General features: G+C 38.1%; 1 protein-coding gene across 4 annotated transcripts in view; it reads left to right on the top strand.

The window, feature by feature from the left end:
- The window catches only part of atp11c (ATPase phospholipid transporting 11C), a 77,138-nt gene extending 61,645 nt beyond the window's left edge, over positions 1-15,493 (top strand). The window contains exons 17-31 of one of the 4 annotated variants that reach the window (XM_048177021.1): positions 854-957; positions 1,150-1,331; positions 1,420-1,686; positions 2,161-2,338; positions 2,441-2,543; positions 3,114-3,259; positions 3,357-3,416; positions 3,828-3,955; positions 4,039-4,174; positions 4,615-4,680; positions 4,781-4,884; positions 5,639-5,795; positions 8,049-8,139; positions 11,733-11,764; positions 12,917-15,493. In XM_048177021.1, the coding sequence (XP_048032978.1) occupies positions 854-957; positions 1,150-1,331; positions 1,420-1,686; positions 2,161-2,338; positions 2,441-2,543; positions 3,114-3,259; positions 3,357-3,416; positions 3,828-3,955; positions 4,039-4,174; positions 4,615-4,680; positions 4,781-4,884; positions 5,639-5,795; positions 8,049-8,138 (1,721 nt within the window). In that variant the 3' untranslated portion in view covers position 8,139; positions 11,733-11,764; positions 12,917-15,493. Of the gene's footprint in view, positions 1-853; positions 958-1,149; positions 1,332-1,419; positions 1,687-2,160; positions 2,339-2,440; positions 2,544-3,113; positions 3,260-3,356; positions 3,417-3,827; positions 3,956-4,038; positions 4,175-4,614; positions 4,681-4,780; positions 4,885-5,638; positions 5,796-8,048; positions 8,140-9,504; positions 9,614-11,732; positions 11,765-12,916 lie in introns of all 4 variants that reach the window. The other 3 variants (XM_048177020.1, XM_048177022.1, XM_048177024.1) reach the window with 3 other exon arrangements.
- The last annotated feature ends 464 nt before the right edge of the window (positions 15,494-15,957 follow it).

The following is a 15,957-nucleotide window of genomic DNA, read 5'->3' as shown; positions in this document are numbered from 1 at the left end:
ATTAGTGATGCTTGCTAAGGCTTTTGCTATTACTAATATGCAGGGTTAGAGATTTGAATTGTGTAACTTGTCCTGCACCATTTCTGCCGTTGACATGAATGATAACTTAAACCATGTGACTTGAGGAGAGGTGACCTTTTAAGCAGACTTGGTGATGAACTTGGCAGGAAAATGCCATAGGTTTACATTGAAGCAGGGACCCGAGTACAGATTGAAATTTTCTTTTTCGTTCTTTTAACAGCCAATAGCTACACAAAAATTCTTTTTTATTATTTAGATTTTAATTTTAATTTATTTCTGCACTTTGACACAAAAATGATTGTCTTTGTTTTGGGTAATATATATCTGTTAAAGTTAAAATGCTACATATCACTTCAGAATGAATAATAAAATAATAATTTCTTCTAACTGTCTCTGACGCTACAGGAACCACTTAGCAACCGCACAGAACATCTTAGCATTGTGGTTGTGAGTTTTGTAGATAATGTAAGAAGCAAGTTTATGTTTACTCTGTATCTCAGAATGTCTCCAAAGTCCCTTTCAAGGAAAGTCTGTTCACTCGGCAGCCATATTTGCAACGCCTCTGTGCAGCTATTTCGTGCATCCAAAACCAAGTCCTATCTATTTGAATGGGGGAATCCTGAAATTTCAAAAACTGCTTGGCGAACACGCAATTAAATAACATATTTAAAATCGGCAACAAAATCTGACATGAATTGTCCCATAAATTTACTTAGATGGCACGACGTATTCCGCCATATTGCGCATTTCAGTTTCTCCCATTCATAACTAAAAGGAGTGAAGCGTCTTTCTATATCTGATGTCTCTCATCTGTCTTCTACTGTTTATTTAGGGGAGACGCTGCTTTTCTGTAAGGGAGCCGATTCCTCCATCTTCCCAAGAGTCAAACCAGAAGAGGTTGAAAGGATTCGGTTGCATGTTGAGCGAAATGCAACGGTATAACAATAGATTGCAGAAAATTAATGTATTGCAGCATCTTTAATTTCCAAGGATGTTATTACCATTTTATGCTGGAATAAAGCATAAACATCATTCATTATATCTCTCTTGAAATAGATGTCCTTTAGAGACTTTAAATATTGAAAAAGTCAGTAAATTCTGGCCTAATTGTGTGTTTTCGCTCACCAGGAGGGTTACCGTACACTGTGTGTAGCCTATAAGCAGCTGAGTGCTGAGGAGTATGCCATGGCAGACACTGGGCTAAGAGAGGCTAGACTGGCTCTTCAGGACAGAGAGGAGAAACTCATGGCCATGTATAACCAAGTGGAGACGGGAATGAGTTTGATTGGAGCGACCGCTGTGGAGGACCGGTTGGTGACCCAAATTGCTATTTACGCCATGTTGTTATCTCTTAGAGAAGCTCTGAATAGCTTAATATCTTAACATCTTGTGTCTCAGACTTCAGGAAGAGGCAGCAGAGACCATGGAGGCCTTGCAGGGTGCAGGGATGAAAATTTGGGTGCTGACGGGGGACAAAATGGAGACGGCCAAGTCCACCTGCTATGCCTGTCGCCTGTTCCAGCGGGGTACAGAACTACTGGAGCTGACAGTGCGGACACTGGATGATGAGAGGTTAAAGCGCGAGGAAAAACTTATTGAGTTGTTACGGGACTACCATCGAAGAGCAGTGCAGGATGCCCCGCCTGTCAAAGCAGGGGTCACCAGGTCAGACCCTTGACCTCTTACTGGCTTTGTAGTACAATGTAATAGTACCATGTAGAGTTAATCATTTATATATTATTTTTTTTAATATTGATTGTATCTGTCAATAGGGAATTTTTAATTGTGTGTACTCATTTCCCCTATTTTTACATTTTAGGTTTTTGACCTTTGTGTCACTTAATGATCATATAAGTTAATCTTTAAAAACATGAATATATGGTAACTGCCTTTGTTTAAAAAGTTAAAAAAAAATCTCAAAATAAATATCTAAATGATAAAGTTGTGATGGCTAAATTCACTTGTAGCATTTAAGATGATAGATTTTAGTTTTGTATTTTATTTTTAATTTATTTAGACAAAGTTGTATTGAGTTTAGTATCTGCCATTTATCAGTTATCAGTCGTAATTCAATATGGGTGCAACCTTAGTTCAAATGTATTTAATGACCCCTAATTTAGTGTCATTTTTGCACCACAGGAGTTGGTCTAAAACAAATCAGGAGTACGGCTTCATCATAGATGGCGCTACGCTGTCGTTGTTGATGAACCCTCCCCGTGATGCAGATGCCACTCTGTACAGGAGCCTCTTTCTGCAGATCTGCCAGAACTGCACTGCCGTTCTCTGCTGCCGCATGGCCCCCCTGCAGAAAGCTCAGGTCACACCTGCAGGCTTCCACTTTGGCATCTCTTTATGGTATAATAACTTACATTTATACTTTATGCATTAGTTGGCTGAAGTTCTCTTTTACTCACTTTAGATAGTGAAGATGGTGAAGAACTCCAAAGGTTCCCCAATCACTCTCTCCATTGGCGATGGGGCCAATGACGTTAGCATGATTCTCGAGGCACACGTGGGCATTGGTGAGATCTCATCATGCGTCCTCATGTAAACTACTGTTGAAAAGTTTTGGGCTCAGTAAGATTACTATTTATTGATTTTGAAAGAAGTACTTTGAAAGAATACTTTTATTCAGCATGACACATTAAATTGATCAAAAGTGACAGACAGTTATTGTTACAAAAGATTTGTATGTTCAATAAATGCTGTTCTTTTGAACTTTCTATTTATCAAAGAATCCCAGAAAAAAAAATGTTACGGTTTCCACAAAAATATAAAGCTGTTTTCAGCTTTGAAAATTATAACAAATGTTTCTTGAGCACCAAATCAGCATATTAGAATGATTTCTGAAGGATCAAGTGACATTCAGCTGAAAATTCAGCTTTGCCAGTTATTTTAAATTGTTGTACTATTTCACAAAATTACTGTTTTACTGTATTTTTGATCAAATAAATGCAGCCTTGATGAGTATAAGAGACATCTCACCTACCCTAAACTTTTGAATAGTAGTGTACATGGATGACGTGAACACATTTTGCTCAGCATCTTTTCTGAGATGGAACGTGATGGTGTTGTTACTATTGTGTGTTCAGGTATTAAAGGTAAGGAGGGCCGTCAAGCTGTGAGGAACAGTGATTATGCCATCCCTAAACTCAAGCACCTAAAGAAGCTTTTGCTGGCTCATGGGCATCTCTACTATGTGCGCATTGCTCATCTCGTCCAGTACTTCTTTTATAAGGTACGTCTGGCATCCAGTGGTCCATGTTTCAGTCTGTAATTATAAAAGTAGTTATTTTAGCGACTCTTTTAAACCTGTTTTTTCTTCTCTCCATTAGAATCTTTGCTTCATATTACCTCAGTTCCTTTACCAGTTTTTCTGTGGATACTCTCAGCAGGTATGTGCAAATAAAGGGCCTGTTAGAAGACTACATCCCAGCAGGTCCCTGTCCTCTGCCTCTGCTCTTTTTTTTTTTTTTTTTTTTTTTGCATCTTTCCTCTGCATTTCTCTCTGCCCTTCTTTGAACTGATGTATATATATATATATCAGTTGTGTCCAATCTCTTTCCTTTTTTCTCCTCTAATAGTGTCCTGTCACTTCTTCCATCAATAAGAATAAATAGAAACAGCTCTTAACTCAGCTGTGATTTCCTATAATTGGTCTAATGGGTTTTGACATCACATTTTCCGACCATTGCATGGAGCCACATAGTCAGTTTCCCTCTTTTTGTTGTGTGCATATGTGTGATGTCCTTAACGTGGTATTAACCTCCCCGTTGCCCCGTCCTTTCCCTCGCTCCCCTTCCCAGCCCCTGTACGACGCAGCCTATCTGACGATGTACAACATCTGCTTCACCTCCATGCCCATTCTGGCCTACAGCCTGCTGGAACAGCACATATCCATAGAGATTCTGCTGGTCAACGCCTCCCTCTACAGGTGCCAGTCTGCACTGCACTCTTCTGCTTATTTAATTTGTACCATGCTGTTGCTGATGTACTGTGTTTTTATCCTTCTTACAGAGAAATAGCCAAGAATGCCACGTTACGATGGCGTCCCTTCCTCTACTGGACAGTGTTAGGACTTTTTCAGGGTCTCCTGTTCTTCTTTGGTGTCCGTTTTCTGTTCAGCAATCCAGCACTGCAGGATAACGGGCAGGTTAGAGCTTTTTTGTTTTTTAAAGTTGGCATGAAATGGAAGTCACAGTAGTCTTTTCTTCCCTATTGTGACATATCCGGGTGAGTTGTCTTCTTGAACAAAAAAAAAGTTGGATGGGACTTTGTATATCAGGAGTTGATTGACTTGTTGCTGTTTGCTTTTGCTGTTGCGGTGAGTGACAGGTTGTCCTGCCCTTGTGCCAGTAAACTTCGTCAGAGTAGAGAAGAGATGTTAAAAAAGGGAAGGGGAAGTTATTTTAATTAAAGGTTACGAGGGCACCTGAATTAAAAAAAAAAGCAAAATGTTCAAAGATAAGTCATTTAAAATAAATAGTCGAGTTCCATTAAAAATATAAGAATTGTCCATTTTGATTTCATGGTGACTAAGCTGTCTGAATGAAAAAATGGGAACTGCATTTGATTTACTCCTTCCTCTATTAGGTCTTCGGAAACTGGTCTTATGGAACAATTGTCTTTACAGTTCTTGTTTTCACTGTCACATTGAAGGTTAGTGGCTTGATTAGTTTATCTCAAACATCTAAGCTATAAAAAAACAATGTATCTCAGATCTTCATTTGTCAGAGACTGACTGCTTTCCCTCTCCCAGCTGGCTTTAGATACACGGCATTGGACATGGATCAACCATTTTGTGATCTGGGGCTCGTTGGCCTTTTATGTTTTCTTCAGTTTCTTCTGGGGAGGCATCATATGGTGAGGAAACCTTAAAGTCGGAAAAGTCTTTTCTTCTCTATTGCGATGTATATCCGAAAAGAAAAATATATAAAAAAAATCCGAAGCTAGAAAAAAAGAAGGGCGCGCTTGATTTTGTCCATCAGGAATTGATTGGATCGTTGTTGTTTGCTAATTGCTGCAGTTTCATATTTTATAAAAAACTGAAATATACCATAAAAAATAAGAATTGTACATTTTGTACATTTGTACAATGGTATATTTTATGGTGACTTAAAATTCAGATATTGCTATCAACTAATAATATATTACGATTAATCACTTCTTTCATGGCTAATATATACGTAAATATTGCATATATATAGCATATATAATAATAGCATACTTTAGTACTACATTAATAATAAAAAAAACTGATTTTATAGTTCTCAAACTTGCAAAAAAGTGCACAGAAAAGATATTTAATTTTTCAGCTTCTTTTTAAGCTGATATATTTGTAGTTAAAAAGGATGCAAATAACTTCAACAGTCCATCTGAGTTTGATTTATATATATTGAATGAATAAAGAGTGCATTTCTTTACTGATAATTCAGACTACAGATTAACATGCGGTCCACCAGGGACTTTTTTTTGTGCTGCAGCTCTGATTGTACAATATAGTTATCAGTAAAGGTAAATTAAAAATAAATAAATGAACACATTTAATCGCATGAGTTAACTTGTCCTACTCTCTTGTTTTCTCTTTCCTTCCTTCTCTCTCTCTCTTATTTTCTAGGCCGTTTTTGAAGCAGCAGCGTTTGTACTTTGTGTTTGCTAACATGCTGAGCTCAGTGTCTGCCTGGCTGGTTATCATCATCCTCATTCTCCTCAGTCTGCTGCCAGAGATCCTTTTGGTGGTCCTCCGCAAGCCCAGAGGCCCCCATTCACGACAGGTATACTTCTCCCTCCCGTTTTTTTTTTCCTCCTCTCTGACTTTCTCAATTCGTAATTTCTACCATATCCATCCTGTTCTTTTATTCTCCCTGATTTACCTATTCTTCTGTTCTTTCATCTTACACTGTGTCCTAACCAGGCATGACATGACGCAGTCACAGCCAATTAGAAGATATTTGATGTTCAATTCACAGTTATGTTGACCAGGCAGGCAAAAATGCACTGTTGCTTGGTGTGGTCATGGCTGGTTAGCACATAAACTCTGATTTACATGGTAGAGAGATAGCTTTTATCGTTTGTTGCTTTATCATGTCACACCCGGTTAGGACACGGAGTCACATTTTTCTTTGAACCCAGCAATACTCCCCTGCCTTTGGTAAATCTGTATCCCCAGCCTTATTTTACCTTTTAGGATCTTACATTTTTCATTCTTAATCTCTGTCACTTCTCAGGTGTCTCTTTTCCTTACGTCCCCTGACTGTCATGAATTACAGCACTGACTTTTTTCCTAACAGAACTCTTGCTTTGTTTCAAGGCTCTGAACAGTTTGGATTGTTGAGGTTGGTCAAACAGACAGGAAGTCAATCAGTCTAATTGTTACAATCACTCTTATTCGATGTCCTATCTTTCTCTCCTGTAGCTTTTTGTCCCCTGTATCGCTCTGATTTAAATGACCTTTATTCCGTTAGTCGAGCACAAATACCTCCATCACTTTGTGCTGCTGTCAGTGGCTACCCAACCAGTTAACATGTACCACAGTTAGAGTCAATAAACAATAATTAGACCCCTCCAGTCATTTGAATTATTTAAAGGAAGCGAGCACACGCGCTGTAGGCAGTCGCTAATGTTTGTGACACTAGTTAAGCAGCCTTTCAGGCCAGAGATGGGCATACGGTGCTAATCTGCCCCCTGCTTCCTCACAGGTAGGTGCCGCGTCCCTTCCAAGAATGCCACATGTCAATTAAAACTGCCACTGGGGAGAAAAGGGAATGTATGGTCACGTCTTATGTACTCGATGTAATAATGAAATGATTTATTCAATTGACAACTTTAATAACGGTTTTATAATTATAGCCTAATGAGCTCCGATAGATGAGAAACATGGTCTTTATTTCCCATTGTAACTTGTAAAATGATAGTGTGTGTAGGAGGTTATATCACAAGTTAATTTGTATTACAGGTCCCTAGAAAAAAAGAAAAACATAATTACTCTATTACACTCTATTAATGCATTTTTAAAGCAATTTATTAATGACTGCAGCTTGTTAAAAAAAATTTCTTTGCAGTTCAGACTTTAAGCCAGCACCATTTACATAAAGTCAAGCTCTGCTGAGCTTAGTCACGTCATCAACTATTATTGAAAATTAATGAGAATTAAACAACAATGCTAATTATTATAGAATATGTTACGGTCACAGGTGTGTGTTTATTAACATTTTACTACAGAAAAAGTTGCAGCTCATCAATTCAGAATTCGAAACACCATTCAAAAGTTTGGGGTCAGTAAGATTTTTTTAAAAGAAGCTAATACTTTATTCAGACATTAAATTGATCAAAAGTGACCATAATAACATTTTTAATATTACAAAAGATTTCTATTTTAAATAAAGGCTGTTCTTTTTAACTTTTTAAAAAAAAAAAGTATCACGGTTACCACAAAAAAAGTGTTTTCAACATTGATAATAAGAATTCAAACTTTTACCATTACAGGAACAACTAACATTTTAAAATATATTCAAATAGAAAACAATTATTTGAAATTGTAATAATACTTCACAATAATACTAATTTTACTGTATTTTTGATCATATAAATGCAGCCTTGGTGAGCAGAAGACACTTCTTTCAAAAACATTACTAACCCCAGACTTTTGAATGGTAGTGTATGAGTTTTTAAAAATGTATTAAAATTCCTTAGAGTTTAATATTCTATCCTGCAGACCATAAATGTCTTGTGAAATGATTTATGTGGCAAGCCATTCCTACCAGGAGAGTTAGTCTGTTTTATAACTCAAAGAAAGTCCGGTTACTCATTTATGCTGAGCTGAACTTTCTGCTGAATCAAACAGCTCATAGTCAGGATTCCAGTTACTGGAGCTTTTCACTTGAATATGCTATATTCTGTTTCTGCCACATTTCTCTTGTTTCTCTATCTCTACCCCATAACTTTATTCCCACCCTTTCTTACCCTTGATCTTCTTTTAATTTTCCTGTCCTCTTTGGTCTCTTGCCCACCTATGTGCTGTGCCGTAGATGAAACGACGTCTTCCTTCCTCTGGAACATCCACTATCTTCATGCTGTCGCAGACTGCTAGCACTCACAGCTTTTCCTGGAGTGACTGAGGTCTCTCTGCCTGTTCCTCTTTTGCTTTTTGTCTCACTGTCCCTCCTCCTTTTGGGTTGCCTGTCTGTATCTTCAGTGTCCTGCCTGCTGTCTCTCCACCCATTTGTCTCTGCTCCCTCTTTGTGAGGAGTTGTTCTTCGCTAGCTCAAATGTGTTTGTCGCGGGCTCCGGGTTTGGATTGTCAGTCAAACGGTGTACCATGGTGGCATTTTTATAAGTGGGTGTTTGTCTTGAGGCGTTGCACAAGAATTGTCCCCAAAAGCTGAGCTGTGGTGGTGGTGGTGGGTGGTCCTCAGTGTGCGTCTGTAAGGGCTGCAGGGTATGATGGGGATTCCTTTGGCTGCCTTTTCCAGGTGCCTGCTGTCTCTGCATGCCCAGCCAGGAGAATGCAGCACACAAACACAGGGTTTCCTGCATGCGTGCTCGGTATAACCTACATCGCTCCCCACCAAAACCACTGTGACTTTATGGGTGCATTTGTGCGGGTTGATTCAGAGTGAGATTTTGTGTGTTTGTGAGAGAGAGTGTTTGTCTTCTTAGTGTTGGGGATCAGAAAAAAAGATGAAAGAACAAGGAAAAAAGGGGCATTTTATTATTTTTAAAATAATAATGTGATGTGCAATTATTAAATATATATAAATAATGTGATATGCACTTTAAAAGGCAATTTTGATTAAGTAAAATTAAAATATTTTCATGATTAAACATGAATACACCATAATGCGATCATTCTTTTTATTTTTATGATTTCAAATTAAGAGCTAAATACAGTACAATAGTACTCTGGGTTCCAATTAGAATGTTACCTAAATGTGGTATAATATACACTCCCTGTTCAAAAGTTTGGTGCTGAATAAAAGTTGAATCCTTGGTAAATAAAAGTATTAATTTCTTAGAAAAAAATCGCACTGACCCCAATCCTTTAAACGGTAGTGTAGTTAGGATCAATTATTTGGCACTACTTCAAAAGTAGCAAAATAATTGTTAACTGAATTATTAAGGAACTGGAATCAGTTAGTGGAATCGGAACCCATCCCTGTTCTTAGTGGGTTTATTTTGTGAGTTTGTTTGAGTGTTGGCTGACTTTTGTTTGGGTTATATTCACAATTTAACACAACTGAGAGAGGGATTATGTTAGAAAAATGGCCATTTTGATTCCTTCCATGAAAGCTAATCTGTATGGAAACTCTGGAAACACATTATTGTGCCCTGAAATATGAAATCTCATAATTATAAACATCCTTCACCGTGTTTTGTCTTATTTTTAAAGGAGGATTTACTGTACAGCAGTTTGAGTGTGTTTGAGTGAGTATGTGTGTGTGTCTGATCCATCGTGTTTAAGTGTCTTTCACCACCCCCTTTCAGAAAAAGCCGGGTCAGTCGAATGTTGTGGGCAGCCAGTCCTCTCAGTCTTCAGCCAGACCCCTGCTCATGAGAACCTTTTCAGACGAGTCCAATTCTGTCATATGAACAGGTACAAGACCCCAGACTTTACAATCAGAGCCCCAATTGAGTGCCTGACCCTGGTCATCCTCAAGGGATTTGCCTCGTAGTCGGTGCAGTTCCTCCCCTTGGGTTCAGTCGGGCCCCCTCTGTGGGATGCTTTTAATTTCCTCTGAATTCTGCTGTGGAAATTCTCCCTACTTCAGGATGAACTCACATCGGTTGGCTGAAAAGACATTTAGTCTTTGACGTATCAAAGAAAAACAGTGCACTACAGCTCAACAGTTACTGCCCACTTCTTGTTCCATAAGTATTTTCCCATTGATTTTCTCCATAGATTTAAAATTCTGCACTTTAGAGATTTAAAATTGACAATTACAATTACAACATTTGATTTGAAGCAAAAAGTATTTGAAAATGTGAAAAAGACATACAAAATGGACTAATGTGTTTTATCGCGAAAATCTCTACTGTCTTTTATTCTTTAACACAACAAAAATCCCATACCAACTAGTAGGGGTTTGATGAGACAAGACACAAAATTGAGTTCATGAAAACGAGACGGGACAAGATTTTTAGACTGTGTATTTTTAAGAAATCCTCAGTGACAAAATACATGACTAGAAAAATAGTCTGCAGGAGCATTTGAAACGTTTTAACTAATTATCTTGTAATAAATGTCATTTCAGTTCTAGTTTCTGAGTAAAAGACAACAATACACAAGCACTGTAAAAGGTTTTGCCATAAACTGGCTTCTCTCCTGTATGATTTCATAAGAGTATCTTCAGAACTTACTGTACATGAATTATGAGTCTCAACTTTTGACCTCCAAACTGAACTCCTTTCCACAAATTGATCATAGAAATAAAAACAGTATAAATAGAAATGAATAACAGTTTTCTTTTAGTCTTATTAAGTGCAACTATAATCGAAGTACTCTCTCAATATTCAAAGTGCAAATACAGACCAAGTTTTTCTTCAAGCATGATACAGAGATGAGAGATGGTTACAACAACACAGCCCAGCCTAAGATAGTTTTCATATTGGGAGATATTTGCATGCATCAGAGAGCTGCTTTCAAAATGTGGGGTATCTATTAGACGCTTAGGCTCTGTTGTGCAAAGAATCCTCCGCCATGGTCTTATCAGTCATCTCGTCACTTACTCTCGTCACGTGATCGTTGAACTCTGATTCCTGCTGCACTACGTATGCCTGCTGCTCGTGTTGGATGAGCTGGATGGGATTGAAGCGACCATTATTCAACTGAATTAAATGGTTTTTATTTCTATAATAAGCAAAACGACAGTGGAGGCGCGATGTAAATGTACCGGTCCTAATTTCACCCTCACACTCCGTCATGGCAATATCGTGAGACAGCTTTTCACCTCGACGAGAAATCTCGTCAGATTTTAATCATCTTTTCTCTATGGAGATTTTTAATGGGATTTTTGCTGTGGCACTTTATATAAAAAAAAAGATCAAGAGTTACAGGACGTGACCCTGAGGTATTTAATATACCTAATTATATATTTAATATGTGATGCTACTATAATAATAGACCACAGTGCAGTACTGTTGGCTGTAAGAAATCAAAAATAATTTAATGAATGAATGAATATTAAATGATCCTTTCAGCCTGCCAGGGGAAGCTCCGCCCCCTCATTATGCCTTGCATGTGCTCCTCAAGTAACTTTTGATTGGGTCCTTATTAACTGACTAAACCAGTTTTCTGTCGTGTTGTTGTGGTTAATCTCATTTATTTGTGTGTGTGAATGACAACATGAGTGTGGTTGTTTTGTGTAGTACTTTAATACTTTGACATGAAACCGCCGTGTCATGTTGGTCTTATCGTCTTTTTGTTGTGGTGGGTATTTTGTGTGGTGTGGTAGTTTGTAATTTGGAATCTTTTTATTTTGACTTTTTGTGACTATCGAAGTTGGCTTTCTAACCTTTTTATGACATTATTTTGGTTCCAGTGATTGTTCACTTGCAATATTGCTTTGCATTTTGCATGCTGACATGCATGTTTTGCATGTTTTTCTGTGCCTGAAGCTTTTGGGGTCAATTGGTGATGGTTGTAATAAATTATTAGTGAGGCTGTATTTAGGAAGTACTCACCAGCATTAAACTTGCTCTTCTGTTCTTCTCAGCTGTCAGAGGAATCCTCAACTGATACAGACAGGTAAAGTGCTCAGTATGATCTAAGGAATGTTCTGGGTTCAACACAAATTGATCTTGTATAGCGTCTGTGTGCAAATCCACCCAAAGGAATTGCGGCCCGAAGTTAATCAGACAAATGTCTACATTTTGTAGACTTCTATTGGTAGTTGCTAATGCATTTTTAAGTGCAAATTCATGGGTGTTAAAGTTTTTGGCAAAAGGGACTGCCACAGCCCTTTTTCTCTATTTTCTCTAATCATGTAGCACTGATTTCTAAAAATATTTTGCCCTTCTACTGCATAGACAGCCCAGTTTTAATAAAAGCCCATTTTACCAGCAGTGAATTACCACTTTAAAGGGTTAGTTCACCCAAAAATTAATTACTACCCTCATTTCGTTCCAAACCTGCAAGTCCTTCGTTCATCTTCGGAACACAAATTAAGAAATTTTTGATAAAATCCGATGGCTCAGTGAGGCCTCCATTGCCAGCAAGATAATTAACACTTTCAGATGCCCAGAAAGCTACTAAAGACATATTTAAAACAGTTCATGTGAATACAGTGGTTCAACCTTAATGACGAGAATACTTTTTGTGCGCCAAAAAAATAAAGTAACGACTTTATTCGACATTTCTAGTGATGGGCGATTTCAGAACACTGCTTCATGACGCTTCAAAGCTTTACGAATCTTTTGTTTCGAATCAGTAGTTTGGAGCATGTATCAAACTGCCAAAGTTAAGGTGTGGAACGACATGAGGGTGAGTAATTAATGACAGAATTTTCATTTTTGGGTGAACTAACCCTTTAATGTCTGAGGTGATTGACAGCATCCAAGACATCGAGTACTTGTTTTAAATCCAGGACATTCCAAAAACCAGGATTCACATCAGCGTTTTATTTGAACTAATTATATGAGCGACGACCAGATCCTCCTGTGATTAGGATGGTCCTTCGGTGCAGATCAGTTTGATTATGGTTGGTGTTGTGTACAGAATTGTCTGGGTTTGGTTTGGTTAGTTTTGATGAATCAATCAAATAAGAGTTTAACACATTGTTGCTATTCAGACTTTAATCAGATCTATCCTCTTCATCTGTTAAATACATTTTTTTCCATGTGTGCTAAACAGATTTGTGTGGTGATTTTATTTATTTACTTTATTTCTTGTACACCATAGATGGCTGCTGTCACACCCCTCTCCTACAAGCATCTAAAGGAGCGTTACTGATGGGCACGGGCAGCCTTGGGTTAAGACTACTGATGGGACCCTCTTTCAGGGTCACTGCCCTTCCTCCTGCCTGTTTAAATGAAACATGACAATGGAACCACCTTAAACTGCTCTGTCATGTACTTCTTTCAAAGCCTCTCATCCCAGAACGATTCCACAGGAACTACGGTTTTCACAACATTTTTCGCCCTGCCCTACTGCCATACTCTCACATTCAACCCTACCGGGATAAACGCGTCGCTGGATAAGTCGTCCGTAGCACTCAACTGCTGCAGAATGTACCGACATCCCTGCTCCTCCTTATTGGTTCTCTTGCATGATTCCCCCCCCAAAAAAGTCCTATAAATACCTTTTTTCCACCGTCAACATGCTCTCTAGTTGTCTTTACTTTGTTGGCAGACAGTTGGCCCCTTTTGTGATTGGTTAGCAGGTGTGATCACAAACCCAAATCGTAGTTTAGAGTTTTGTAACATGTAGCTGTTCGAGATCCCTAAATGTGAGCTCTCTCTAAGATGCTGCACTGAGGGCACTGACCCTATGGGTATAAAAGCTGCCTTTCAACAACTTGCTGTTTGTTCGACCACATGGAGTTCTGGGATATCCCACGGTGCCCAACAACTCTGTACATGTACGTGTGTGTGTGAGAAATCGAAAATCACTTACAGATTTTCTTCAGATATTTCTTATAACGTACTGTCACAGTTTTCAATGTTACTCTTTGTTGAAACGGGGATCAGTTTACAGTTGGATTATAAATGTAAGAAATGTACTAGTGAAAAAGTGTGGAAATTGTTGCTTGATGCCAAAAAAAAAAAAGTGGGCGACTGTCTCTGTTCAGTTTTTTTCTTGAAGGTGAATTATCCGTGGTAACGGCACATGCTAAGATTAGTTCTCAATGCAAAGTTAATTGCGTATTTCAGAGTGAGCCTCACTATTGAGCTGTTAATGACGTTTATATTGAATGTGTCGGCTCTACATACCAGGCCAGTGCTCAAAAACACACTTTCACGTCCACATGCACGCATTTCACTTTTTTCGAGGTAACTGAATGAATCTCTTAAAAGGGGTGGAGCTTAGGTCAGTGAAATAGGAGTTGTAGGTCCAATGCCTATTGAAACCTATGTCTGCCCTCTAGTGGTTAGGAGGGAACGGATCTTCTTTCTACTTTTTTCACTTATGAATACATTCCATTTCTATGTGCCATGATTTCAATCACCTTTTAGAGTATAATTGAATTATTCTGTTCTTTACTATGTGATTCTTTTTGACATATTTATTGTACTTTGTAATTATACTCACAGTTTTTATATTTTTGTCAGAGGTATTTCCTTTCTTTTCTTAAATTGTTAATCATTATCAGCTTGTGCCAATTGTTATTTTTGTTTTTTTCTTTGCCTGTGCAATCCGCTGTTGAACAGATTGGGTTTCTATAAACTGTAAGCCTGAGCAGACCCTGTAGACCAGCAGCTCTGGGCTCTTTCTCTGATCAGAGATCAGTCTGATAGATCCTCCACTAATATATGGTGTGAATGCAGCTAAAATCTCTGTGTCCCTTTAATATGAACGATCTATTCCGTTCTTCTTTCTGCTTGTAACCCAAAATGGGTGTTAAAAGAGCCACTGTCTTTCTTGATGATGTTAATCTCCTAAAACAATGCCATATGAAAAATGCCCCATTCCAGCTTCAACTATCTTCAAGTGTGCGTGTGTGTGTGTGTGGATTATCCAAGGGAAAGTGGTGTGTGTTTAGACCTCTGACTGTGTCATGATGCTAAGCATCTTAAGCTCAGCTCCAAATCTTGGGCCAGGCTTAAATCAGCTGTATCACAGCCCTGCATAACCACCAGGCCTTCTTTTAATTTCTGATTACATCATGAATCAGCTTTCCAGAGAAAATATATCAGAGCTCTATTTACATTTGCTTTTCAGCTAGACTGGTAAGGCCAGTTTTTTTCTCTCTGTGCATGTATGACCACTAATGCCACCACTGGACTGAACCCTGGTGAGCACATACACACTCACCAAGATGAAGACATTCATGTGTTTGTTCAGCTCAGTTTGAGAGGGGTAAATGGAACTTGCCTGCAATGTTTGAAATTTCCAAACAGACCTTTAAATTACTTCAGAGATGCTATTTTCAAAGCTTATGATAATTCTTGGATTCTCATGTTGCCTGAATATATATATATATATATATATATATATATATATATATATATATATATATATATATAATATATGAAATATATGAAATTATTTGATTGTATTTTTAATGAAACTTTTTGAGCCAATTTTGTAATAAAAAGAAAATATTAAAAAAAAAAAAAAAAAAAAAACAGCCGAGAAAGGCAGCCTGATTGTGGAGTGTGAGGCAGGGCTGAGGTGTTGCTGTGAAATGAATCAGGCACTAACTCAGTCAGCCCTGCTCCCTCCATCATGTCCCTCAGGCTCCAGCTGATCTGAATGTACCTCTTAAGACCAGTCTGTTTCAAACTTTTCTTTAATAAAAGCTGTTTTGAAAGAAGACATTTGTGTCTAAAGCTACCTTTTTTGCGATGTCTCTTACATGTTGAGTTCAGTTGTTGTTATTGTTTTTACTTTTTTTTTGTTGTAATGTTTGTAATTGCTATACATGCAATTTATAGGGCTTCAAAGTGATTAAAACCACATTAAATTATTTGTTTAAATTACATTAATTACTCACCCTCATGTCGTTTCATCCCTGTAAGACCTTCGTTCATCTTCAGAACACAAATTAAGATATTTTTGATCAAATCCGATGGCTCACTGAGGCCACTATTGACAGCAAGATAATTAACACTTTCAGATGCCCATTTAAAACAGTTCGTGTGACTACAGTGGTTCAACCTTAAGCCTGATTTATACTCGACATGTCCGCAAGTTCTCTTGGGTGCGAAAGTGCGTGCGAACCCATTTCGCTTGCTGGTGTGCACGGCAAATTTTGTAACTTTCCGCGCGGCTCCGCATTT

Source organism: Megalobrama amblycephala, linkage group LG23, assembly GCF_018812025.1.
Source record: "Megalobrama amblycephala isolate DHTTF-2021 linkage group LG23, ASM1881202v1, whole genome shotgun sequence".
In the NCBI taxonomy this organism is placed as follows: domain Eukaryota; kingdom Metazoa; phylum Chordata; class Actinopteri; order Cypriniformes; family Xenocyprididae; genus Megalobrama; species Megalobrama amblycephala.
This window is presented reverse-complemented; position numbering and strand designations above follow the sequence as displayed.